Below are 26746 nucleotides of genomic sequence, written 5' to 3' on the forward strand. Positions count from 1 at the left end.
AAATTAACAAAGTTTTCATTCAACCGAATTTTTAAACTTTGTAAGTTTCAAAACTTATGGAAAAAATCTGTACTTTTAATTTAATTTTTGTTTTAATTTTAAAACTGAGAGTCATAGTTGTACGAATAAATTTTCTTTCTAATAGAATGTTTTTCATTTGCAATAATGATATTAATAATAAAAAAAGCATTTATTTTTGATAATACAATGCTAATAACACTTCAAAAATGTTTAATTAAAAAATCTTATTAAAAGGCAAAGGTAATTCCAACATTGTAATAACCATTACCAAACTTTATGTCTTGTATAAATTGTTTTTAAAAATATTGTAGTCAATGAGCCGCGGCTCACATTTTTTCCATAAGATTAATAATCAATTTCATCTCAGGGATCAGAAATAAATCAATTCCAAATCCTACAGATGAGGATAAAAAAATAATAAACTTATACTCAGAACGAGAAGTCAATAAACAATTGATTGACTAAGCAAAAGCATTGCTTGCAGAATACTCACATCCAGGAGCAGAGTGGCGGCCTTGACATCGTCCTTCTTGGCGGCAATGTGCAGCGCTGGAAGCCTGACCTTTCCCCGGGTGTCGCTCTCGAGGAGCACGGCCACCACCTTGTCGTGTCCCTGCTGCATGGCCACTGCCAGCGGAGTGAAGCCATCCTCGGTGGCCAGACTCTGGTTGGCGCCATTGGACAGAAGCAGACGCACCACCGCATCGTGGTTCTCCTGGGCGGCCATGTAGAGGGGTGTGAATCCGTTCTGGGACTGCACATTTACGGAGGCATTGTGCTCCAGCAGCAGCTTCACCACCTCCTCCTGTCCGGCCAGCGAGGCGATGTGGAGAGCGGTGTTGCCCTTCTTGGTGGCACTGTCCACAATCGCTCCACGACGCAGCAGCTCCGAGACGACGTGAATGTGGCCATCCTTGGAGGCCAGATGGAGGGCATTTAGGCCGTTCTAGGGGGGAAATCATGGGATTAGTTAGGGCATCAATTTGCACTAGAATTTCTTAATGACTCACCGCATTGCTGGTGTTAATGTCAATGTTGTTCTTCAAATGCTCGAGTACTCGCTCCAGATTTCCGGCGCGAGCTGCACGCAGGAAGGAAGTGTTTCCATCGCCCTAAAATAAAAATGTAATTGTTAAGTTAAAATAGAAACTAAACAAGAAAAACTAGATAAGTAATTCTTAGGTTTAACCATTCGATTTTTTTGAGAAGATATCTTATATTTTATAGACAAAATTTCACAAAAAATTTACTTTCAATATAAATCCAAGTACATAAACATTAACCTGAAGTTATCATTTTAAATACAAAATATTTTTATTAATTGTAATTACTTAATAATTAAATTATATAATACCACTTTCGTTTAAATTTTAATTTACTACCAAACCTTTAGTATTACAGTCATTTTTCTGATTTAGTATAAAATCGCTTGAAAAAGGCATTTAAGGTGGAAGACATTGAGCCTTAAGCTGAAAATTCCGTTTATTTTTGCCCAGGTATCAAATGGGGCAAAGGTCAACTAGAAGAAATTGCATGTCGGCTTATCAACCGCAATGCAATATATCTTTGCCAGGTGGAAACCTGCCGAAGAAAACGTTACATCTGCTTTTCATTTAGTTGCGTGTCGGATGCGTATTCATCACCTGACGTGTGGGTGGTCATAAAAGAGGAGGGTTTTATTGATCGTTGCTAGGTTGCGCAACTCCAAGTTTGGTGCCCCGGCAAGTGGAGTGGAATAGGTTTTTATAGTTATTATGCACCTGCTCGTTGCCTCAAGTTCAAACCACGACGGTCAAGGCGAGGGGTCACCGGCGCTTTTCCGGCTTTTGGCGCAGGTGTACGGGTAGTTCGGTCTAATAGCCAACGCCCACCCACTGAAATAAAAAAAAAAAAAAAACCCACCCAACCACACAGCAAAGCTCAGCTGTCGATAGTGGTTTTGTTTATGTTTTTCTACCCCAACGCTCGCCACGGTTTTCGATATCGAAAATGACGTCATGTCGCCTTTTCAAACTGCAACTGGAAGTCGGCAAATCGGAAATTTTCGCACTGGAAGCGAGCGAAACTCGCTGGAGAGTGACCGCAGCTCAGACACCCGCCAGACCCGCTTCCTGAGCGTTAATACCCCTCCATGTCCGCCCACTCCAATGCACCACCCACACCCACATCCGTCCATCCACCCATCCACCCATCCACCGTCGTTTGGCAAACAAGGAAGTGTGTGAAGGATATACACAAGCGGACAAAAAAGAAAACTCATTTCTCATGCCCTGGGCATACATACGAATTCAAAAGGAGCTTGTTTGCCCCGACTGCTTCCTGAACTCTGTTTGCTCGACTGCACATGGAAAATATATTAGCGAGTGTTAATGTTGTTATTGATTTTCGCCATATTGAAGCAGTTTTTACTGCAAGGGAGTAATTGTGTACAAATTTTTAAATTTTCATTAACACAATTTTGGCATTACCATGAAAAAGTTGGAAAAACGTCAATATTTATATTTGTTTTTGGCTCACATAATAATGTTTTAGTACCGAAATGTAATAAAAAAATGTATATGTAACTATACTATTTTCTTATATGTATTCATTTAAATGACTTCAAAATATAGAATATCAATATTAAGTACATATTAACAAACAAAGTATTTGAAAAGCACCAAATAGTAAATAAGTGTTCTATGATTTACTACCATTATTTTGAAATAGCTTTCAAAATATACCTAAACCCATTTTTCTATTAACATTTCATAATTTGCTTTTATTGTTTGATACCAGCATGATTTTTCATATAAATTATAGTTATATTATAGCATAGCTGATGATGACAAACAGAAATTGAGATACATTTCTCTGCCTGTAGGGTGAGGTGATACCCAGACGTGTTCCGAAAGTTCAAAGGTTCTTGGGCTCGGCCTCGCTCCCCGTTTTCGTCATTGTATAACGAGGGGCTCAGCTCGGGCAAATTGAGTGCTCGTCTAAAGGAGTTTCGCCTTGAAGAGTATTTGCTTTGAACTTGTGTGGCCAAGTTGGTACTTGGCAACGAGCTTTACGCCTAATCGAAGTCCGAGTGGCTGTCCTTAGCAGGAGCAACAAACAATCTCTTAGTGCAGCAGCGAGCACTCAGATGGAAAAGTGAGTCATCTATTATGGATTTTTCCCCCATCTTGGCACGAGTGTCGCATGTCATCATTAGGCTTAACCTAAATCTCGATTACCTTACACTGCTGCCAACAATACACGCACGCACCACACCCAGTTCCGATTAAAAGGACAGTGGTGTAGTGATGGTGGTGCCACTGTGAACCACCACCTGGCTCGGATTGCCGTTGGTTAGTACAGCAATTATTTTTAGACCATTGTTTAGGCTTAAATGGGAATCGCCTGCAACGCCCTTAAATTAAGTGGGGTATTTTAATGAAGTGAAAAATCAATAAACTTCGTTGCCAACGAAAATGGTGTTACTACCCTAAAAGTTACCAATAAAATCATAGTTTTATCTCTTGTTACTCCTCGAGAAACCCCTTTTTACCAGATTTTTCCTCAACTTCGCTGCACTTTTTCAGCCAGACAACGAAAAATCGATAATCCGCAAAATGGACGCCAACATGGCTGCCCCACAGAATCTTCATTCTGTGCCCGAAAAAAGAAAAGCTCCACAAAGTGAAAACCGAGATGAAAAATTTGTTTTACCTGAGCTCCATTTTCGGTGACCATTTTTCTAGGATTCTCAATGGGAAAATGTCCGCCTCGAGTTTAAGTCTCCGATTAATTGGTGTAGAGAAATTGTGTAAGCGGCGTATGTCGTCACTGCAGATTAGTCATATTTTTTCACTGGCTCTGGGACTATTATTTGCCGTAAGCTAAAGCGGAAAATTCGCACTGGTCGAGATTTTTGCTCGAGACCTTTTCCTTTTTATACTGAATATTTAATGCACTCGAATCGATTTTTCCTTAGACTTTATGTAAGCTATATGTACACGAGTGCATGGGTGTGCGAGAGGGTGTGTTCGTACAGGCGACCGAGTCGGTTGTGTGCGTGTCAGTGTCGGTGTATGGGTGTGGATGTCTTTGTGTGTATGTGTGTGTCTGATTGGATTCCTGGCTGCTCTCACACAGTCCCTTCTGAATTCACGGATTTCGGGGAGCAGTTTTCGTTTTGCTACCGTTTTCTTCGATGTTCAACTCCAGACTGGATGCGACAAGTAAAAGTCCTGCTCCGAGTGGTTGAAACTTCAACTAGCAGGACTTCGAAGGACCTGCGCACTCGGCCGTTCCAATTGGAAGGCCCACCCCCAAAATCAGAGGGTAGTTGTTCGCCCTCTGGAACCCGGAGTTCGAATGGAAAATGCCAGCGGAAGCCAGAAAAAGAGGCAGGGCCCAGAACCGAAGGGTCTCCCTCAATCCCACACGTGCCCTTTGTTATTGTTGACGTTTTCGTTCCCCAGCACGTGCTTTTAGAAAAAAGAGACCTTTCTTTTATCCCTTAAATTAAATCGCCAAACAATTTTTCACTTTAAATTATCCTCTCTTGCATATTAATCAGTTCACAATTTAATGGCTTGGTTTTTAAGAAATTTGATAACCCTAATGCGTGAAAAATCCAGATTTATTGCTTTCTTTTGCACAGTAACTAGGACATGAATAAATAATCCCTAAAAAAATCAATTCAAATTTATTGTAAGGGAGAGTTTTCCTCCAGGCTACACAATCCATGAAAATCTTCCATTATTCGAGTTTTAAGGCTTGCAAAGCTGGGCATTACAAAATTTTGTATGCACCCTTAAACATGTTTAAATAAACCACTTAAATGTCGCAATATAATTGTATTAATTCATTTAACAATTTTATATACCGTCTTAAAACAAAGTTCGGTAATTTTCTAAACTGATTATTATAAAACTTTTGGATTTCATTTAAAACCGTGAATTTAGGGATTTTGACATATAAGCCTTATTAACTTTACTATTATTAAATTTACTATTTAAACAGAGAAGTTTAGAAATTATACAACCACTTTCAATGTTAAACGATCTTGAATTTGGTTTTGGGCATTCCTGTTTTGCTTAGAGGTAAAGTAAATTTGTCTTGCCAAGCAATAGGAATCCCATACACCACACCCTCAGTCGCAATACAAATATTTACACGAGTTGCAATCATCCCATCATGGGTGTAACTATAACTATCCTAACAAGACCCAAATTAATTTACCCGCCATTGCTCGCACAATAAAATCCGAGGCATTTAATTCCACCGACAGTTTCAGTTAGCACACTACACTAATTAGCTAAGTACACACAAAAAATGATGCGGCACACATGGAAACGGCCCTGTGGTCCTACCCTACCCCTCGATAATCTCCTGGCCCGGAACTGTGTTGACCGAGAGTAAATAAAGGCCGGGCCGAGTGCACACAATCCACAGTTGGTTGACGGCTGATGGATGATGATGGCTATGTTTCCTTCCAGCTGGGGATTAACTTTTGCGCAGACGCACCGCACAACTGGATGTTGTTTACTTCCCGTTTCGAACTGCGTTTCGGATGAGTCCAATTCGAAAATCCCACCCCGAGAATCACCACCCCACCCCTTTGGCACCACATTCAAAGGTCGAAAATCCCAATCGGATGCGTATGCATTCCCGGTCACGTTGTGCCAAGTAAGGCAAAGGCAGTGCCATCAATTTGGGTTCTTAGACAGGCAATCCACCCCTCGGGTGAGATTGAGAGAGAAACCCCTGCTGCCATCAAAAATCCACCCTTTCGAGCGGTTGCATAAAATTGCATTTCAAATTGCATCGTGACCGGGACAAATTGTGCAGTAAATAAAGGAATGAGTGTGCGTGAATCACGTTGCAGGTAATTAAATGGGCTAATGGGGGTGGCAACTTGGTTGGCAAGGTGGCAGCCACATTGTGAATTTAATTAAATAGCTTCCCTTAAGCTCGGCCTTTGTCGCCTGGCCAAACACCGGCCAGTTGTTTGTTTTCTTATCCAACAGCCGGCCGAAGGGGTTTCCTGTTCGCACTTTAAAGCCAAAAGCCCATCGAGTTGGTCTGAGTTTTGGTGGCAGGGTTGGCCCAAACCAAATGGCTTATTCGCATGTCACAAGGCACTCCACCAATCGTTATACACTCTCAATTCCTGGCCATTGTCATTCTTCTATGGCTTAATTAATAATTTAAAGGGGTATTTTGCCTTTGCTCGCATGCAATTGATAGATTTTTAATTACTTTACGTACCCGCAGCCAAGCTTAAGACTCCCCAAAGGGAAATAACCAGGGCATGAGTTTCCAAGTTCTATTTTTTTTTTTTTTATTATTTTGAAGAGGATATGTGATACGAAAATTTAAATAAACTATTGAACCTACATAGTTTAAAGATTTAAATTAATTATTTTGATAATGTTGTGGGACAGTTTTAAAATAAATTTTATTTTCTTAGAGAGTCTTTGTTGAATATTTAGTTAAAAAAGTTTAGAATTAACATAAGAAAGAAAACTAATTTAATGTATGCATTTTAAATATGGGTCTTAAAAATATTTATTAATAATAATAAATTGGTTATAAGGATTTAAAAATGGTGCTCAACTGTTGTCCCAAATTATGGTCCTTTACAATAGATCTCAACAATGTAAGTAAGCAATTGTTTAAGCATTCTGTTCCATAGCCATAATATAAGACAGGAACACTTAAACTTTGAACACTGCTCTTTTTTTAGAGTATCCGTAGTTCGATGCGACAAAACAGTTCTTTAGACCTCCCTGTATTTAGTTAATATTTGTGTTAGCATCGATGTCGAGGTAGCTTGTCGCCAGCAATATGATATTTCAGCCACCCTCCGCGCAGCCCCTTAAAAAACACCGTGGCAGGAATGTTTTGGGGCAATGCCTTAAGTAAATTACCAGCTAGATGAGCTGATTGCCCATAATTCTGACGACCCCAAAAAGCGCAACGCAAATTGGGCACGCCAAAGTCGCCACATCGTGGGTAATTTCTGGGGGAATGGGAGCAGAAAATGGAAACATTTTCACCGTGTTCAGTTCACTGCACCCGAGGGACGAGGGAGTATGGCGAAAAAAGGAGCACGGCACACGCACAAAATTATGAAAAAATGAAAAAAATTCACCGCACGATTCGCTGGCCAATTTGGCTGTCGGATTTGTATTTGTATTTATAGGGCAACCCAAAACAGATGCTTGGCGGGCCATTTTTTTCGGGGAGCTACCAACCGCATTATATAAATTTCAGTTCAAGGTGTCGCGAAACTTACGCCCAAACTCTGCAGCGATGGGAAGCGTTTCTTGAGCGTCTCCATTTGCCCAGATCACCCAGTGTGTCCAAACTTTTGGGGGCCAATAAAATGAAATATATATACGTGTATATATCTAAATATTGTCTAGAGGGCCACGCGCGGCAGCCGCACCGAGCGATTTGAGTCGTTTTCTGAATTATTTTCGAATGCGCCCCGTCGAACTAGAGAGCCTCCGCCGAACAACAAATAGGAATATAATAGACCCGAGAACGGAGACCAGACATCGGACTATGCCAAAGTAAAGAGTGCGGTAAAGAGCGCGTTTAGCTAGAGCGTTTAGCATGCTATGGCTATTTATAAAGGCCAAACAAACCGCGAAGATTGCGAAAAAGAGCTTTTGCTGGTTTGGCGACGCCAGGATTTCTCTGGTCAGAGGAGCCGTCTGAATTTGATGCCTTGGAGATGCCAGGCGCCAGCAGGAGTTGTTAATGCCCCCGCAAGGACAACGGAAGCGCACTGCCGATGACTCACTTGGCATTGTACACAGTCGGTCCAAGGATTACTATTGCGTCATCGCTGGGATGGGTTGCGGTGGTCTGGAGTCTCCGAGATGATGCCTCAAAAAGTTATGATTCATTGTTACACTGAAGGGTGAGTTATCCAACCTTACATGTAAAAGTTTGCAGCTGAGCGCAAGTTGAAGACATTATCACTGTCTAAATAAAGTTAGATGTGAACTCAATCAAACCGGAAGTGTCTTTACCAAGTTCCGAAACTATCTTAGATGTCCTTCAAATTTGACCTATGAACGATACTATTTTACTATTTTCTATTCATCTCAATTTAAAACCAACTTTCATTTAATGAAACAAAAAGACTATGAGTTTAAATTAAAGTCGAAGAATTTACTGTGCATAAAGAAGATCCTTAACGTTTTAGGATGTTAACGTTGTTTTAGAGTATGGAAAAATTTTGGCAACTAATAAAAGTAGCTCTAACTTTTATGACGGCAACCCATTTCTTTGGGCTATTAGGTGTTGACCTCTAATTTCGTCCCCTTGGACTTTTGCTCACGTGACTATCTATATTAGGGGAGGAATAACCCATTCCCGAGTTCCCAATGATGTAATCCTGGGCAGGACAACTCACCGCGCTCTGGTGTCCTGTGGGGCAGTGCTCGTGCTTGTTTGGATGGTGGTGGCCTTGCTGCTTGTGGCTGACGGTTCCATTGGCTCCATCGTGGTGGAAGATCTGCTCATGCTGATGCTGGAAGTACTCGTAGTGACCCACATGATCCGCATGGTGCTCCGTCGGCGGTGAGTGCACCCTTGAGGGCGGGCTGTGGTGTTGCGTCTTGGGGGCGTGACCGGTGGCTGAATGATGCGACTGCTTTTGCGTCGGATGCGAATGGCCACCGGCTGATCCATGATGAGTACCGCTGGTGTGGTGCTGGTGACCATGTACATGGCCACCATGGTGGTGGTTGTGGGTGGGCGGCGAGGGCATGTTGTGCCCAGAGTGGGGCAGATGCGACGAGTGCGGCACACCCACCTGATGTCCGTGGTGGTGGGGCACATGACCTTGGGACGCCTCCATCAGCGTGGGCTGGATGTGGGTCACAAACTGGGCCATCTTGCCGCAACCTTCAACCGCTGCTCCCTTTCTGTGTGTTTTTAGTTTGGTTTGGTTTGGTTTTTGTTTGGTTTGGGCTTAGGTAACACTTGTTTAAATTTTCACAGCTCCGCGAGGGGGTTTTCGGTATGGTATGGCATGGTATGGTATGGTGGGGGTGGCACTCTTCTATATGTATCCCAGAATTGGGAGTGGGGAGCACAGAAAACACATACACTATGGGAGACTTGCGGACGCGATGAGGGCGACGGAGGATTTGGGCTCGGAGCGTGGACAACCTTCTCGCAGGAGCAATGTCAAATGACTGACTGGCTGGCAGGCAGCCTAGAGCCAGCTATCCCAGTTGTGCCTTAGATGCCACAGGACTCTCCACCCGCCGTCGCACCACCCGAACCACTTCGGCTCCCAATCGGGTGCCCGTTCGGCGTCGTCCTGTCGGAAGAGCTTTAACCGGACCCAGTTTTATGCGCCTGGCTGATAAGAGATGCCCCACTCCCTTGGCTGATTGCGATTTTGGATAGCTGCGGATGCTGATTTAATGATGCCTTCGTGCCTGGCCACGTAGAGCTCTGTTTTTTATATCTGGCTGTCAACTGTGTCACGGACTCCCAATTCGTTTCACTGGAGATTGTTGCGGCGGCGGAGGCGGGCAAACACTCTGTGTATATCACTCTGTTATTTTTAACGCAGCCAGAAGAGGAACATGTTTCATCCATTTGTGTCAAGCGCGAAAGTATACCCCAATTTTCAAGGGCCTAACAGGTGGCAGGAGAAACTCTCGACTAGGGTTTACTCAGTACATCTTAAAGAAATAAAATGGTTTAAGAAAGTTAAAGTTTATATTTGTACTAGACAATTACACGATGCAAAATTGAAAAAGTATTAAATTAAGCGACCACCATCACAGGTTTTTTATCTAAGCGCACCAATAAAAGTGTATATGCATTTACTTGAGGCTAGCACATTCGTTTCAGCAAATATAATATTTTTAAAAATAAGTACGTCAAAATTATTTAATATGTTTTGAACAAAAGGATTATAAATTCATACATTTATAAAAATAATTCCGAAAAAGAGTAGTTGTAAATTTAAAAGGTATTTTCTAGTTCTTGCCTAGTTCCTATTGACTTTAATTTTAACGCCTAACATACCCATTATCAATACTCATACCTTCTTTCAAAAATACGTTTCGTTACGTTGCAAACTGAAAGCTTAACCTTACGTGGTTTGTTGAATCTTACGTAGTTTTGTTGTGCTTATAATGTAGGGTATTTATTAGGGTACATTGGTTTCTTAAAAAAGGGGGTGTGTCTCACGTCATACAAATAATGTACTTTTGGTAATACGGAAGAATATAAGAGGAAATTCAAATTTTAAAAGGATCGGCTATTTTTTAATGTATTTAAAATGAATAGCAATACTTAAAATTCATATAACTTTTCTTATATTTTATAAACAATAAATCCGACTACCTGAAGTTTATGATATGTTTTATGGTATTATGTTCATTTTAGAGAGATAAATAATAAATGTATAATTATATAGCATTTGTCAATATAAAGAATGTATAAAATTAAATCAGGAAACAAATAAAAACGTACCTTAAACTCTCTCCGAGCAGCTCTGGAGCGCATATGAAAGTCGAGGGCATCTTCCCTTATCTCTCCCTTCTGCATTTGCGTACATACATTTGTCTGTGGTTGGTTCGTCACCGTGATTCTGTAGCTTTTGCGATGCCAGCGCAACAAAGTCCAATGTCCAAAAGCGTCGCTGCTATATAGACATGTACATATATCGCTATACAGGCACATCGGGCAACTCGTTTGGATCAGTTCGCTGCCAGCCACCAACGAGTTAGCAAGGCGACCTAGTTAAATCTTAGAAAAATACGAAAATAAACCCATAACCCAATGGCGTTCCTTAACAAGGTGAGCATATCGTTTAATTTATACCGCAGAGAAAGTGAAACACACAACGCAAAGATAATTTATAACATATGAAAAATGGATGGTTCAAAGTTCTCTAAGACTAGTGACGACAACAACTGTTGATCGTCCGCGATTAAGGTTTGCACATATATATATATATATATGTATGTACGAGTGGGTTCCGTTTCGTAAACACATTTGTTGTTGCCTGTCTGCCAGCAATCATCTGTACTTTGCCCCCCTCGAAAAATTATTATTAGCGGCGTCTAATGGCGGCTTGTTTTTGCATTCGATTTAAATCGGAATGCGAACTTTATTGGCAGGCCTGATATAACCTTTTAAAATTTTACTTTGTTTGCAAAATCCTAATAAAGGGTGGGTTTCTGATCTCAAACGATCATACAATCAAGTTGTGAGTGGTTATTTAATAAGTTAAACTTAATTCACGGTTAAGTCTTTTTGTAGGTTAAACGTATACTTAATATGACCAAGGCTATGTTTTCTCATTTGAAACAAAATAAAAAAAAACATTTATTTTGGGCGAAAATATAAAAAAAAAGCTACGTTTGTTAGTTGAATTTAAAAAGAAAGTTACAAAATTTTAAATTTTAAATATAATTATAAAAAATAGTACTTTAAACAAAACGTAACCATAACTTAAAAAGTTTTTGCTCAGAAAATATTATTGTATGATGATCTCAAACCAAAAAATTCGAAAATCGTTATATCGTTAATAATAGTTTTGTAATATTTCGTTAATAAATGAATTAATTTGTTTTTAAATTTTTCCTATACCAGCTTGCTGCGCCCGCCTTGCGCCAGCTGGTGTCCCAAAGCCGCGCCTACGCCGCCGTGTCGCACGTCTCCCCCAATGGCACCTCCTTCGCACTCACCGAGGATCAGCTGCAGCTGCAGGAACTGGCCCGCAAGTTCACCCGCGAGGAGATCATCCCAGTGGCCGCCCAGTACGACAAGAGCGGCGAGTATCCGTGGCCCATCATCAAGAAGGCCTGGGAGCTGGGCCTGATGAACAACCACATTCCCGCTGATATTGGAGGCCTGGATCTCGACGTGTTCACCACCTGCTTGTCGGCCGAGGAACTGGCCTACGGCTGCACTGGTATCATGACCGCCCTGGAGGCCAGTGGTCTGGGCGTAAGTTTTACAATTGATCTGCATTCCTCGTCAGATGAGCTAAATCCTTGGTATTTCCTTAGCAAACGCCTGTGATCCTGTCCGGTAACAAGGAACAGAAGAAGAAGTACCTGGGCCGTCTGCTCGAGGAGCCGCTGGTGGCCGCCTACGGTGTCACTGAACCCGGAGCAGGATCCGATGTGTCCGGCATCAAGACGCGTGCCGAGAAGAAGGGCGACGAGTACATCATCAACGGCCAGAAGATGTGGATCACCAACGGTGGCGTGGCCAACTGGTACTTTGTGCTGGCCCGCACCAATCCCGATCCCAAGTGCCCGGCCAGCAAGGCCTTCACCGGATTCATCGTGGAGCGCGACACGCCCGGACTGACGCCCGGTCGCAAGGAGCTGAACATGGGACAGCGTGCCTCCGATACGCGTGGCATCACCTTCGAAGATGTGCGAGTGCCCAAGGAGAACGTGCTGATTGGCGAGGGAGCGGGCTTCAAGATCGCCATGGGCACCTTCGACAAGACCCGTCCTCCAGTGGCCGCCGGAGCCGTTGGCTTGGCCCAGCGTTGCATGGACGAGGCTCTGAAGTATGCGCTGGAACGCAAGACCTTCGGTGTGCCCATCGCTCACCACCAGGCTGTGCAGTTCATGCTGGCCGACATGGCCATCGGCGTGGAGACCTCCCGTCTGGCATGGCGTCTGTCCGCCTGGGAAATCGACCAGGGCAGACGCAACAGCTACTACGCCTCCATTGCCAAGTGCCATGCCGCCGATATGGCCAACAAGATCGCCTCCGATGCCGTCCAGATCTTCGGAGGCAACGGCTTCAACAGCGAGTATCCCGTGGAGAAGCTGATGCGTGATGCCAAGATCTACCAGATCTACGAAGGTACCTCCCAGATCCAGCGTCTCATCATCTCGCGAAACATGTACGAGGCTGCCAAGGGCAATGCCTAAGCCAGTGCCAACCAGGATTCCTCATCATCATTCACCTCAGTTCAGTCGACGTCATGCTCATTACAAAAACACATTCACAAATCCGATTAATAAAGTACAATAATAAGTAATAATTACAAGAAACAAAAATTAGACTTTTTCTTGGTAATTTGAAAGCCATGGCAAATACCTCAAGTTATAGAAACGTCTGAAGAAGTGAGTAAATAGTCTTCAAGTTAACTTTTAGACTCTTCTTCCACTCGAGTCTAGACCATCGCAAATTGTTTCGCCAGCAATCATCCACTGATTAGATAAGTCCAGTGGGTACTAAGTGTTTGTCCTACTTAGGGTCTACAATTTGGTGTACTGGTATCAGCTGAACGATAAGAGGGGTACTCAGATTTGCTATATATGTATGTATGTATGTCATTGTCAAACAATAAAAATAAAACAAAATTAAAATGGCTTATACATGATGAGACAACGCTATTCGGCATCGTTTCCGTCGGCCAAAAGCTTGATGATCCCCTTGTATCGCCTGCCACCTTTCCGCCTGTTCGATGTGGCGGTCAACATCTTGGCCTTGTCGCCGAACTGAAGCTGCCAAATGGACTGAAGGGTCTCCAGGGCACCGGGCATGGAGAACACCTGCTCATCGATGGTTAGGTCAAAGCGGCGGGGCAGCTGCTTTTGTTGTTCGATTTTCCGGAGACGAGTGTCGTCCAGAAGACTTCTGCAATTGGTGGCCAGCAGGGAGCGCAGTTGGGGTAGTTCATCTAGTATATATCCAAGGGCGGTTCCACTTAGCCTAACATTATCACTGATATCCAGCCATTGCAGTTGCTTGGATTTGGCCAAGTGTTGGCTAATTTGGTACAGATGGCCATCGTTTAAACCACAGCCGGCGAGTTCCACCCGCACAAATCGTTCGCATGTGCCACCTTCTAGAAGAGATACCAATCGCTCACCCAAAGCAAATCCACTCGCTTCGTCCAACGGCCAGCGCACAAAGCTAAGAACCAATTGCTCCAGACGACAACTGTTTAGCTTATCTGTCAACTGGCGCACACTTTGCTGGGTGAGTTGATTGAAGCTGATGTCGAAGCTCTTTAGTTGGTTGAATCCCAGGTCGAAGTCCTGCAACTCCGTCAGTTCACACTGAGCAATTTGTAGCGAAGTGAGAGCTCGACCAGCGGGACTGGTGCAAAACCTGTGCAGTATCCTTAGGCTGGCATTTCCCAACGGATTCTGGCTAAGATTTAGCTCCTCCAAAAGCTCTAGGCTATCCATGCCCTGGCCGCAGAGCAGGGCCTCCAAGCCCTGGTAGCCAATCGCATTGCATTGCAGTCGCAACGCCTTGAGTTGGAGCAACGTGGGCAGTGACTTGGCCAACTGTTGACATCCTTCGTTGGCAATGAAGTTTCGGGAGAGATCCAAGACCGTGAGTCGAGCTTGATGAAGAAGGGCTTTGAAAATGGGCTCAGTTTGCTGTGCTCGCATCCACAATCCGGAGAGCTCCAACATTTGAGTGTTTTGCGAACGCTCCAAAAGCAGCTTTACCTTGTTGTCCACGGCTACAAATTAATGAACATGTCTGTAAGTACCTAAGGAATTTGAAGGGAATTTCATAGTACTTACTCTTCTGCACTTGGTGGCACATCTCCTCGTATCGTTGCGAAAGGGGTGAGATTTTCCAATCCAGAATGGTGGCCATTAGCATGTTTTGCTCGAGAGCCACACTCACCGCATCCGTTTCCTCATAGGCGAAGCCATCGGCAGTCTTCAGTCGTAGGAGAGGTGTTAGGCCTGTCAACCTGGAAATTTTAATTGCCATCAGCATTTTAAAGACTTTGTTCTGCCCATGCATACTTGTTATAACGTCTTCCGGCTTCCTCAGCCAGCCAACGTATGTTGATGTCCTGCAATTTCTTGCGTTCGACAGGAACTAATAGCAGCTCATCCTGCACTTTAACTTTAAATGACACAGTAGTGGCCAAAACAGGAGTAGTTTGTACTTTAATAGGCGACGATTTGGCAGGAGAGATGAGCAGTTGAATAGTGCTCGTGGTGGAGTCGGGTTCAATGGTGCGCAGGCTGATCACAGAGGCGGCGCCATCCTGCGACGATTCACTGCCCAGAGGACTCTCGCTTCGGAACCTACTAAAGCCACTGTCCATCAGAGTGGCCTGATGCTTTCTCCGACTTGGAGCAGCAGCTGAACTGCTATGATTGCTACTCATGCTCGAGGAGCGGGAGAGGGTTAGTTTCCGCATTTGCTTCTGCCGCTGCGAATAGTCCATTTCTGGAGTGGCCTGGAGCAAATCCTCCTCCCAGTTTGCAGGCAGGGACAAGGGCGAGTCTTGAAAGTTCTCCTTAGAGGGACGGCTGCAGAGGTCTCCTGAGTTAACGCGCTTGCGTTTGCGTTCCGGACCCACATCATCGATCAGCCAGTTATCCGCATCCACCTCATCATCATTAAGGAAGGCATTGCGTTTCTTCTTGCTTACTGTACTGCTGGTACTGGGGGAATCATCGTTTAGGCGATTGGGTCTTTTAAGCTGCGCCATAACACTTCTGTATTCTTTGCTGGCACTTGGCTGCGTTGAGTTACCGGATTTGTTAGCACCATATTCACTTGCAGATCGGTTGTGCCTCAGCGATGCTCGATTACTCTCTTGAAGGGCCTCCTCTTCATCCTCTTCCTCCGATAGGCTTCCCCGCTCCGACCTGCTAACTATTTTAACATTAGCATTGGTTAAAGGTCGAGCATTACGGTCACTGCAGATGCCAACCTTGGAAAGCGTGCGAAGGAGTCGCTCGCGCAATTGGGCGTACTGCGCCTGCTCTCCATCCACCAGCTGGGCTCCCTGCCGCCACTTGTCCAGACCAGCGATGCAGGTCTCATTGTAGTCCGTCCGCACGGTGGCATCCGCTCCACGGTCCAGCAGAAGTTCAGCCACATCCAGGAATCCATTGGAGCAGGCGTCAAAGAGTGGAGTAATGCCATCACAACTGGTTCCGCCCTTGTCGTTAATGGCAGATGCGGCGCCCTTGTCCAGCAACAGTTCCACAATGTCCCGAAAACCATGGTTGGCGGCCTCATGGAGTGGCAGCCAGCCAGCGTGATCTCGCACATTGACCGTGTGGCCCTGGTCGATGAGACGTCTGACCAGCTCCAGATTGCCCGATATACACGCCTGGTGCAGCTGCGTTTCGCCCTTGTTGTTCTTCTTAATGACTAGGGATCTGTTTCCACGGGTGGTTCTCTGAGGACGTGGTTTCTCGCTCTCATCCAGATCACTGGCGTCCGAGTCGGTGAGCGTGGTCAGGTCGAAATCGTCGTCCCAGTCTGGAGTATTCTGCTGCAAAGCAGTCCCACCATTGACAGCATCCTCATCTTCATCGCCAAGGCTTTCTTCCTGGTCCAAATCAATGCCCTTGGCTGTGGCTTCCGCCTCCAGATTTTCAACCAGAACTTGCATATTGTGCTTTAGCATCAGCCGCCTCAGTCTCACCAGCGCAATCTTCTCCAGATTGTCAGAGGAGCTGCCAGCCTTGTCGGCCTGCCGGAGAGCCTTCTGGTAAACATCATGGACCGTCCAGAAAGGATGCGACTGCTGCTCACATATCTCGGCAATGGTGCAGAGCGTGGTAAACGCCTCCGAGGGAACATCCTGGTTCAACTCAAACTCCTTCCACAGGTACTCCAGGGCCTTGTCAAACTGCCCACTGTCGCGATAGGTCTGATAGAGACTCACGTAGATGGGCACCAGGGTTTTTCCGCTCTCCTGATTCAGTTCGGCGTTCTCCAACATCTTTTGGTAATAGGTCAGAGCTTTCTCATAGTTCATCAGGTGACAGCAACCGTCGCCCAGTTTCTCATACAAGCTCTTCAACTTGCCGTAGTCCAGGGAGCTGGTAAGGACCAGTTCATCCAGCGTCTGGCAGATCTTCACCACAACTCTCAGTTGCTTTTCAATACTCCCCCGATCGTTCTCGTCCGGCGTGTTTTTCTTATAAGCCTTTGTGAGTATCTGCTTGGCGCTAGCAAAGTCGCCCGCCTTAATCAGGATCTCCGCCTTGGTGATCAGCGTCTCGCAGATCTTTTTAACCTTATTGGGCAGTCTTTTGGCCACCTGCAAAGCCATGTTGCAGTACCGTAGCGCCGAAGTTGTGTCGTTCTTTTTGCAATTAAAGAGCAAGCTCATCGAAACGTAGCACAAGTGGGTCAGATCCCACAGTTCGTGCGTTTTGCTGATCTTTATGGCTTTCTCGATGTACTCGATGGACTCTTGGAAAGCCTCCATGTGCTCTTTCACCACGCCGATGTTCAGGTAACAGCGAGCTTGCATATCGAGTTGCTCCACTTTGGAAATTTGACCCGAAAGTCTGAAAAGAACGGAGGCAAAGGTTTAAAATATTGGGAGAACCATATTAAAATGAAAGTTATTTTACTTTTGCTTGAATTAAGCACTTAAGAAAATTTATGCCTAGTTAAATTACAATCTATCTTTATTATAAGATCGCTATTTTCAACTTGACGACATTCTTTCTATGGAGTTATTGTTTTCGAAAGTAACTAAATATTTTAATCTTTTATAAACTTTCGTGTTTTTTTGGATATTTTTAAAATTTATAAAATTAAGAAATGTGTGTGCAAATGATACTTGAACTTAAAACTTTAGAACTTTAATGGACGACAGACGTTCGTCTGTAGAAAGACTGTTATTGAAAAACCAAATTTTTAGAGAGTCCTTTGACCAGCGGGAGTTCATTGGGTCTACTTCATGAGAAACCTACTCTTTGATCAGCAGGAGGCTGCGAATGAAATTCTTCTCCGCCAGCTTGAGCTGCTCCATGGCTCCGGAGGCGGAACTGTCTGCCAGAGTCTGTCCATGGAGCAGGTGCACGCGTCCGAGAGTGGCGTATGCCCGCTGCTCCTCCACCTGGTTCTTCAGGCGCTTGGCAATCTCTGGGGAAGAAGTTTGGGGAGTAAAACAGATGCGCATAGAAGGGAATCCCTCAACTCACTCAGGTAATCGTTAATGTGATCCTTGGCGGCATCGTAGTCGCACAGCAAGGTGTACATCTCGCCCACCATCCGCTTGGCCTTGGCCGTTTCCAGTTCCTTGCCCATGGCGGCATAAATCTGGGCCTCCTGGACATATTCCCTAACCGCCTCGTTGTGTTTTCCCTGTTGATTGTAGAAGTCGCCCAATTGCTTGCAACTGATGGCCACCTGGTCCCGGTTGCCATCGCTGCGCGCCTTCTCCTTGCGCTTCAGGTAGCGCTTCTCATCCATTGGACAGGACACACAAAAAAGACAAGGATAATACAAAATAACAAAAAATCTCAAAACATTATATTATTGTTTTTTTTTTTTTGCAAGTCGGCGCGATCATAGAGGTGGGGAAACATCAGTACCATCATCGGTGTCATCGATGTTTTCAAAATATCGATCCTATCGATGTTTGACAGACACCATCGATATTTACCCATCTTCTCTGTTAGTTCGATGTTTCGCTAACATTTCGCTGTTAGTTCGACGTTTCGCTTACATTTCGCTGTTAGTTCGTCGCCCACTACAGGCAATTCACTCTGGTTAAAATTCTTAACATCTGCTGAAATGCACTCATATGAGAACTGCAACTCTTCGTTGCCGTCAGCAAGAAAAGCAAAGTCAGTCAAACTAGACCGACAAAGGAAAAAATAAGCCACCGTGGAAGCGCTGATCAAGGAACTGAGCGTCTGATTCTGGGACTTGAAAATAAAATTAATTACGGTAACTATATATTGCCAGATCGTTGCTGGATCAACTGGGAGTTTTACGAGCTACTTACATTTATAAAGCATTTAAATGTTATCGATGCTTAGCAGGGCATCGTTGGCATTTTTCCATCTCTACTGATTAGTGTGACCGTCGCACATCACAATGGTATATTGATACCGATCACGTAACGAATGACCTAAACCAATAAAAAAGAACAGTACCTTAGACTAAAACCACGTAATCCAGTGTTAGGAACAGTTTATAGTCGATCCACTATGTAAATAATAAACGCTTTCTGTAATGTAAATGTAACAGAAACACTTTTTTAAACCGCTATCAATATCTTTAAATAAACAAATTAATGCCATGTATTAAAATATTACACAACGAATATCAAAAAAGCAACTAGTATGGACTTGCAGAGAGGCGTTTAAATACATTTTGAGGTGTTGTAGAAATGGTCATATGAAAATTCCTCGCAACAAAAGTAATAAACCTTTTAGTTTGAGCAAAAAATTCTTTTATTTAAAGGATCTTGTTAAAAAAATAGCGAATAAATTTTACGGATAATCATAACAATACTGTGAGTACACCTGATTTTTTTCCTAGTTTAAACTTAAGGGTTGCGTGAGGGGATTCTTCAAATTTAAGTTGTTTTGCGCTTCATTCATGATTCTAATGAAATCTCTATCCATCTAATTTTCTCCGAATTGTCACTAGTTTTACTTGGAAGGGATTTCTGAAACATTCCGGTACAATAACCTTTTTCCAAACCAATTTCGCTGGCGCAGCATATTTGAATAGCTTTGTGGAGGTCAGCCAGTTTGACACCCATACCAATTAAACAGAATCATACGCGCGTGCATACTTTTTATTTATCCTATCTACACTGAAGATAAAGAAATTCAGCAAAAAGTTTTTTTTTTGCTTCGTTGTTGTTATTTTTATCAGTTGTTAAAAACTTTTTGAGACTACTCCCATTATTAGTAAATGTACTTTTATCAAAAACAAGTTATTGAACTCTAAGTTGCGATAAATCGAGGGGGCGTTGTTTTGAATACAACAAAAAACTGCTCTAATAAAAGCAAAAAGTGAGAAAAGAATATATTTCTAATGCCCTCTTTCCACACAGTGCATCCATTGGAAACGGTTGGAATTTTCAACAAATGAGCTCTGTGGAAATACGATGTAACAGGGAATCAATCCATGGGTTCTGTTACTTTATATATTTTATCAAGCAAAAATGATTTGAATATAATATATAATATTTCATTTAATACAATGGTATATTCTCCGTATCAACATTTAAAAGAAGTACTAATTTGGAGTCATACAATTTTTTGTCACTATCGATATAAAGCTTTCGATAGAGTAAAAGGACCTTAAAATTTAATGTTTAAAATTTAAATCATAATACATTGTTCTGGTGAAATTTGCCTTTCATTGGTTTGAAAATATCCATTTAAAATATTTTAAATATAGAATATTAATTTTTTTTTTAATTTGTAAAGATTTTTTTTCTCAGTGCGCGGTGCTCATTGCTTTTCAATTGTGTGGGTGACACAACTGGTTTAAAGTTTCTCAATTTAAACTTTTTGCACATGCCTTTTGTTGTTGACATTATTACGCTCTTCATTCATTATCTATTTTGTTATGGTGCACTGTAAGTTAAATTTATTTTTTTTTTGACATAATTCAACAGAATTAACCCATAGACTTGTAACTTGATGTATACGTTATCTTACGTTAGATACCACTAATTCTGCGGATTGGACCCTGCCCACATGTTGGCGGACATGATGAAGTTGAAGCTTAACCGGTTTAATAAAAGTAGTTTCCAAAATGTTTTGGCTTTTACCGAAAATAGCTAATCTAGTTCAGTTTACAGTGGAAGATCTTCTAACATTCTTATAACAACATCTTCTTTAGGCTGTACTTCGCACTAAAATTTAATGACTCGTAAAATATAGACTTAACGCAATAAAAGTCAAAAACATAAAAAGCGTTTTTTTTTTTTTGTGAAATATGCAATGTGTATTTGAACTATGTACGTAGACCTACAACATTTGTTTATTAAGATTTTAATTTGAAAATAATAAAAATAAGCACAAAAACTTTAACTGCCAGTTTTTCTAAGAAATACTTAAACATCGACCTAATAATTAGTAACCAGGACCATTTCAACATACCATGACCTCTTCAACTTGATGGTTTTTTTTTTGTGTCTTTAAAGCTTAGCAAATATGCATTCTTAGCATTTTGTTAGTTTTTTATGGATTTTGTTATATTTTCCTATAAACAAATTTTTAGTTGGACTCAAACCGTTTGATGGCTTCAAACATTGGTTTATTATAAACTCAAACCATGTAAGCTAGGCGTAGATAGGTATTTACACGCATAAAATACATGGTCGCCGTAATTTTATTAATGCTTTAAACCTTTGCAAGGCAAAAAAAACTGAATTTTAATTAATGGTTAAAATAAATGCCCCGTAATTAGTAAATTAATATTCAACAGTACTATTATAATTTTACCGATACATTTACAAATTACTAAATAGCTATTTGTGGTTTTGAAGGAGTGGGTGCAGATATAGAAGTATGAATAAACATTTAGAATCTCGAAATATATAGGAAGTTGTTAAAGAAAGTTCTTGAATAACAAAATCGAGTTGAATTGCTGAAGTTGGATTCGGCTTTAATTATTTTTTTAATAATGTTTCGTAAATATTTGATGTATTTTCAATCTTGTCACGAAACTTAAGTATGGGATGAGGTGTTTCGCCTCTACAAAAAGCTAAAGCACAAGTACTTATGGAGAAAAGAGACTTACAATATTTAAATAACTATAAATAATTATACTTCAAAGCTTAGAAATCTCAAAAAAATAAATAACATCCTGTTTTTAGTTATCAATTTTTATATATCAGCCAAAGGTCAACCTAAGCCTAACCTAAGCCTTAAGAATAATGCAATTTTACCAACAAAATCAAGGTATTTTATTTAATATTGGTCAGAGGTGTACAGACGTCACAACATGTACTCTTCACACCTTTACATTTTAAATTGATAAGTTGCTAAAATCAAAGAACATTATTGGGGAGCCCAGGCGAAATTCGAAACACGTTATCTCTGCAGTTCTTTGGCCCGCTTTGTCTTTGTCGCTGTGCTCGGCATTTATGTTAACAAGACTCGGCCAAAAACGGGTTAACGAAAATTAATCAAAGCCACTGCTTAAAGCCACGATCCAATCGCACTTGGCGACGTTTGGCGCGTTGTCAGCCTGACCGGACAACCAGTCTCTAAAAATTGAATTAATTTTCGTACATTTCGCATTCGCATTGGTTTATTTTTATTTTATTATCTAAATCCTATTTATAAGGCTTACGGATTAATAATGTATGAGTATTCTGCCATTATGCTAAGTTTTACATCGATCAATAACGCATATTTACAAGTCTCGAAAGTGTCTTACTAATGGAAACCCCCTTAATATTTGTTCCAGTTAAGGTAGACATCGAAGACACTTTTAGGCCTAGTTGTGTTTCTATTTTGGCCGAAATCGTAGGAAAGAACGGTTTTGGCACCTGTTTTCATCTTATTTTCCTGATATTTGGCATAATAAGGACTGCCGGTGGTTTGATTTTGATTTAGGCTTATTGGGGTTTTTGGACTTTGTGTTTGAGAGTCAAACTTTGCTTTGAATTTCTGGAAAAACGGGTGATCAAAGGGGTCTTTAGTAGTTGCACTCTTCTTCGTTGTTGAGGTAAATAAATATGGCCTTGGTGTGGTGCTTCCTTGCCGAGTGGCTTGTGCAGTTATCGCTGAGTTACGAGTTGTGGTTCTCGTCGTTAAAGGTTGGTGAGTTGTTGGTGAGTAACGAACGGCTGTGGGTGAACGAGTGGTAGGAGTCGGGCGTGTGGTGGGTTTATTTACGGATATATAGTTGTATGAGGACTTGCTTGGCAAACGAGTAGTTGTGGTAAATTTTGTTGTTGCATTTGGTCGAGAAGTTGGCGAATATAAGGCTGCATAGCGATTTGTGGTTTTGGTTATTAAAGATTGGCGAGTTGTTGGAGTGTAGCGAGTGGTTGTAATTGGACGAATAGTTGTAATTGGACGAGTAGTTGTAATTGGCCGAGTGGTGGGCTTGTTTACTGTTGTGTAGCGAGATAAAGTTCTCGTTGTTGTTGATTTTTGTTGATTGTTAATTGAACTCCGAGTTGGAGGAGTAGTTGTCTTAGTGGTTGAGCGTGTAGTTGGACGAGTGGTTGGACGGGTGGTTGGACGAGTGGTTGGACGAGTGGTTGGACGAGTTGTTGGACGAGTAGTTGAACGAGTGGTTGGACGAGTCGTTGGACGACTAGTTGATTGAGTTGTCGAACGAGTGGTTGCTCGTGCCGTTGAAATTGGGCGAGTTGTTGAATAAGTTGTTGGGCGAGGAGTAGACCGAGTAGTTGAGTAAGTTCCTGGACTTATAGTTGTACGAATTGTTGAATGTGTAGTTGGACGTGCTGTCGATCGGATGGTAAACGCAGTAGTTGGCCGAGCAGTTGTTCTACTAGTTGAGCGACTAGTTGGTCTAATAGTTGTACGAGAATCTGGCTTGTTGGCTATCACTGATCGAGTAGTTGTGAGAGGTGCAGAGGCTTTCGTTGTAGCTGTGTAGCGATTACCACTTTCTGTTATTGTGGGCTTAGCGGTCGTAGAAGTTTGCCATGACCATATCGGCAAGCTCGTTGTTTTGGCCGTAGTTGAGACTGGTTTTTTTGTGCCCGCTGTAAAGGGTTTCCTTGTGGTTGTTGTTACAGATTGCTTTGTAACGCTTGTAGTGGTTGCCACTGCCGCAGAGGTGGCCGTAAATTTAATCACCTCGTTGCGGAAGCTGTCGCTGCTGACATAGGGTCTGTTGACCAGCTGAGGGGGCTTAGATGGGCTTTTACTTGGGCTCGAGGGCTTGGGATTGATGGGTGCTTGAGCAGGTACAATTGGTTTGCCAAGAAGACTGAGAAATGGATTATGGGCATAGGAAAAATTGTCGTTTGGTTTAACTTCTTCTAAAGAGTGTGTAATTGAGCCAGGGTTTTTCAGGAAGGGATTGCTATCATACATGGGTTTTTGGGTAGAATAAGTAGCAGTTCCCAACGCGGAAGTGGGCTTATTTTTCACTTGATTATTGAGAAATGGATTGGTGGCATAGAGTTTATTGGTTTGGGGCTCCTTGGGAGTTGAAATATTATTTGTAATTTTATTTGTGAATTTGGTGGGCTGCACATGAGTTTGAGATGCCTTAGTAGCTTGCAGATTTTGCAAGAAGGGATTACCGCCATAGTCTTGAATGGTGGCTATCTTTTGCTGTGGCTTCTCCAGCACTGACTGATGGGGCTTCACTTGTGGCTTTTCTCCGTATGGGCTGATCTTATCCGCCTCTGCAATCTCATTTCCATCGAAGCAGTCACTCAATTGGGCCAAGTTCTGGTTCCTGCAATGCCCATTGTAGACAGTCCAGGCGTTGAAACCGTCTCCCGAGAGTCGTGTGTGTTCCTCGTGGATTGTGCGAATGCACTGGACATCGTCGGAGATGTCTGAATCTAGCAAACGATCGCATTCAATGTGGCAGGCTTTGCCACTGGACTGGTCATGGGAGCACCAGTAAATATCGCTGATCTGGAACAGGCCATGATCCTCACTGCCATCTGCATTGAGTTTTCCCACAGCGGCTGTGTTGAAAGAGGATTCATGTTGGGCTATGCACACCCAGGTGGGAATCTCCCTCATGGGTAACTTGTGTTTATGATAAAGTTCCTTGGCCAGCTCACAGCGATTGTAGATTTTACCCTTCGAAATTGGAGCTACGTTCTTGATCAGTTCGTTTCCCTTGGCTGGTTTGATGACTTCCCGAGGCAGATCTTTGTCCTCAAAGCAGCTGGCTATATCGGCTCGAGTTCTCTGCCTGCAGTGTCCATTGTAGACAGTCCAGGCGGTAAACCCATCCCCCGAAATCCGGGTGTGCTCTTCGTGGATGGTCCTCACGCACTTCACATCATCGGAGATGTCCGAGTCCAGCAGTCGATTGCAGTCGATGTGACAGCCCTTGCCGCCGCCCTTGTCGTGGGTGCACCAGTAGAGATCGCTGATCTGGAAGAGCCCGTGATCCGCACTCCCGTCCGCGTTCAGGCGACCCACAGCTGCCGTATTGAACGCGGACTCATGCTCGGCGATGCACACCCAGGTGGCCAATTCCTGCATGGGAAACTTGTGTGAGAAATACAACTCTTGGGCTAATTCGCAGCGATTGTAAACTTTACCCGTGCGTTGATAGTGTGTTTGGGGGTGTGACTGATAGTGTGGCTGATACTGTACTGGCTGTTTCTGAATGTAGAAGGGGTTAGCAGGGGTTTGGTTTCTAAGTGGCACTCCAATGGCATTGGGATGCTGTCGGGCGGGAGTTTGGAGCTGAGGCTGAGACAGAACTGGGCGTGGTCGGAGGAAGGGGTTCCCCGAATAGGTGGCCACATTGGTCTGGTAACTCGGAACGGGTGGCGCAGGTCGATAATATTGATTCACAGTCGGTGTCTGCTGCACCTGCACCTGGGCAAACTGATAGGCATAGCTGACCTTGGGCTTCACAGGACCTCCCCCGATGGCGTTGGGATGGTGGCCCTGAGCTGGTGGCTTGGCAAAACAGGCTGCCACCTGTTCGTAGTGCTGATTGAGGCAGTTCCGTTTGTACACAGTCCAGGCATTGAAGCCATCGCCCGAGATCTGGGTATGTTCCTGATGGATCCTCCTGATGCACTGCACATCATCCGCTATGCTGGAGTCCAGGAACTGATTGCAGGTGGCCTGGCAGCCCTTTCCCGCCCTCTGCTCGTGGGTGCACCAGAAGAGATCACTGATCTGGAACAGGCCATGGTCGGCACTGCCATCCGCATTGAGGCGACCCACGGCAGCCGTGTTGAAGGAGGATTCGTGCTGGGCAATGCACACCCAGGTGGGAATCTGGGGCATGGGCAGCTTGTGCTGGTAGAACAATTCCTGGGCCAGTTCGCAGCGACTGTAGATCTTGCCCTGCGTCTGGACTTGGGCCACCTGATGGTAGTGCCCAGGCGGATGGCTGTGGACCTGCACTTGCTGCGGCCTTTGGTACGAAGCAGCCACCTGAAGGGCTGTGCTGCCCAGACCTCCACATCCAGCCACATAGGAGGCCGCATCCTGGCGGCAGTAGGCTCCGTAGGCCTGCCAGGCGGTGAAGCCATCTCCACTGATCCTCTGATGCTCGGCATAGATCCGTCGCACACACTGGACATCGTCGGCGATGTCGTCGTCCCTCAAACTCGAGCAACTCAGGCCACAGCCCTTGCCCTGTCCCGGTGGCGAGCACCAGTAGACATCGCTGATCTGGAAGAGACCATGGGATCCACCGCCCAGTCCGGCGCCACCGCCAAAGGCGGCCGTGTTGAAGTCGCTCGAATGCTGGGCTATGCACACCAAAGTCGCCACTTGGACGGCGGGAAGGCCGAAACGCTGCTGCAGCAAATGGGCCAGCTCACAGCGATCGAAGACCTTGGCCGTGGCCAAAAGTGGAAGCAGTGCGAATACCACCGGCCAACTCAACATCTTGATCTGTTCTGACACTCGAACCCACCGCTATTTACTCTTATATAGAACACAGAAGGCACACAACACAACTGGAGCAGAATCCTTAGGTCATTTGAAATTCTAATTTTACAGCGATTTTGAACGCTTGTATCTCAACTTTTATTTTTTGTGGCCCGTTCAATTTTATTTTATTTCGCCAGCTGGCTGCGTGCGTTTGCGCGTTTCGTTGACGACTGAAACCTCCGGCGATGGCATCTTCAGCCCAAAGTCAATTTGAATATGACGACGTCGACTGCCGAGCGAGACAAACTGGTTGTGGCTATTGCATAATTACTACGGCGGTCACAGCTGAAAAAAGGTTCTCGGCCACTCAAGAACCCACAAAATTTGGAAGTGCGAAAGGCAACAGAATTATCAAATCAAGCATAAAAAATTATTTAGAAAGTTCTGCAGTCGCTGAG

General features: G+C 43.7%; 5 protein-coding genes across 37 annotated transcripts in view; 2 read left to right on the top strand and 3 right to left on the bottom strand.

The window, feature by feature from the left end:
• LOC108142208 (ankyrin-3) overlaps positions 1-10593 on the bottom strand; it is a 66181-nt gene extending 55588 nt beyond the window's left edge. For 18 of the 31 annotated variants that reach the window (XM_041707943.1, XM_041707942.1, XM_041707953.1 and 15 more), the window contains exons 1-4: positions 10507-10593; positions 8423-9707; positions 1032-1133; positions 515-967 (exon numbers count right to left, since the gene is read on the bottom strand). In XM_041707943.1, the coding sequence (XP_041563877.1) occupies positions 515-967; positions 1032-1133; positions 8423-8905 (1038 nt within the window). In that variant the 5' untranslated portion in view covers positions 8906-9707; positions 10507-10593. Of the gene's footprint in view, positions 1-514; positions 968-1031; positions 1134-3714; positions 4227-7291; positions 7550-8422; positions 9708-10506 lie in introns of those variants that run through there. The other 13 variants (XM_017265913.2, XM_017265912.2, XM_017265907.2 and 10 more) reach the window with 9 other exon arrangements.
• Positions 10594-10707: 114 nt separating this feature from the next.
• On the top strand, positions 10708-13064 carry LOC108142216 (probable medium-chain specific acyl-CoA dehydrogenase, mitochondrial). The gene is made up of 3 exons (XM_017265932.2): positions 10708-10833; positions 11632-11988; positions 12051-13064. The coding sequence occupies exons 1-3, from the start codon at positions 10816-10818 to the stop codon at positions 12933-12935; spliced, it is 1260 nt and encodes a 419-aa protein (XP_017121421.1). The 5' UTR covers positions 10708-10815; the 3' UTR covers positions 12936-13064.
• Positions 13065-13142: 78 nt separating this feature from the next.
• On the bottom strand, positions 13143-18692 carry LOC108142210 (tonsoku-like protein). Of its 3 annotated transcripts, XM_017265920.2 has the most exons (6): positions 18473-18692; positions 17946-18204; positions 17715-17886; positions 14784-17303; positions 14553-14728; positions 13143-14488 (listed from the first exon to the last, which is right to left on the bottom strand). In XM_017265920.2, the coding sequence occupies exons 2-6, from the start codon at positions 18049-18051 to the stop codon at positions 13401-13403; spliced, it is 4062 nt and encodes a 1353-aa protein (XP_017121409.1). In that variant the 5' UTR covers positions 18052-18204; positions 18473-18692; the 3' UTR covers positions 13143-13400. The 3 variants fall into 3 exon arrangements, with proteins under 3 accessions (XP_017121409.1, XP_017121408.1, XP_041563895.1); XM_017265919.2 differs by lacking the exon at positions 18473-18692 and having other exon boundaries at positions 17946-18403; XM_041707961.1 differs by lacking the exons at positions 13143-14488; positions 14553-14728; positions 18473-18692 and having other exon boundaries at positions 15460-15648; positions 15707-17303; positions 17946-18408.
• Positions 18693-18696: 4 nt separating this feature from the next.
• LOC108142212 (fibrillin-1) overlaps positions 18697-26746 on the top strand; it is a 44488-nt gene continuing 36438 nt past the window's right edge. The window contains exon 1 of the mRNA XM_017265924.2: positions 18697-19267. The gene's annotated coding sequence lies outside the window, so the exon portion shown is untranslated. The remainder of the gene's footprint in view (positions 19268-26746) is intronic.
• Positions 22012-26518, bottom strand: LOC108142211. Its single transcript, XM_017265921.2, has one exon. The coding sequence runs from the start codon at positions 26301-26303 to the stop codon at positions 22173-22175; it is 4131 nt and encodes a 1376-aa protein (XP_017121410.1). The 5' UTR covers positions 26304-26518; the 3' UTR covers positions 22012-22172.

The sequence above is a fragment of the Drosophila elegans genome, unplaced genomic scaffold (genome assembly GCF_018152505.1).
Source record: "Drosophila elegans isolate 14027-0461.03 unplaced genomic scaffold, ASM1815250v1 contig_208, whole genome shotgun sequence".
Taxonomy (NCBI): Eukaryota; Metazoa; Arthropoda; class Insecta; order Diptera; family Drosophilidae; genus Drosophila; species Drosophila elegans.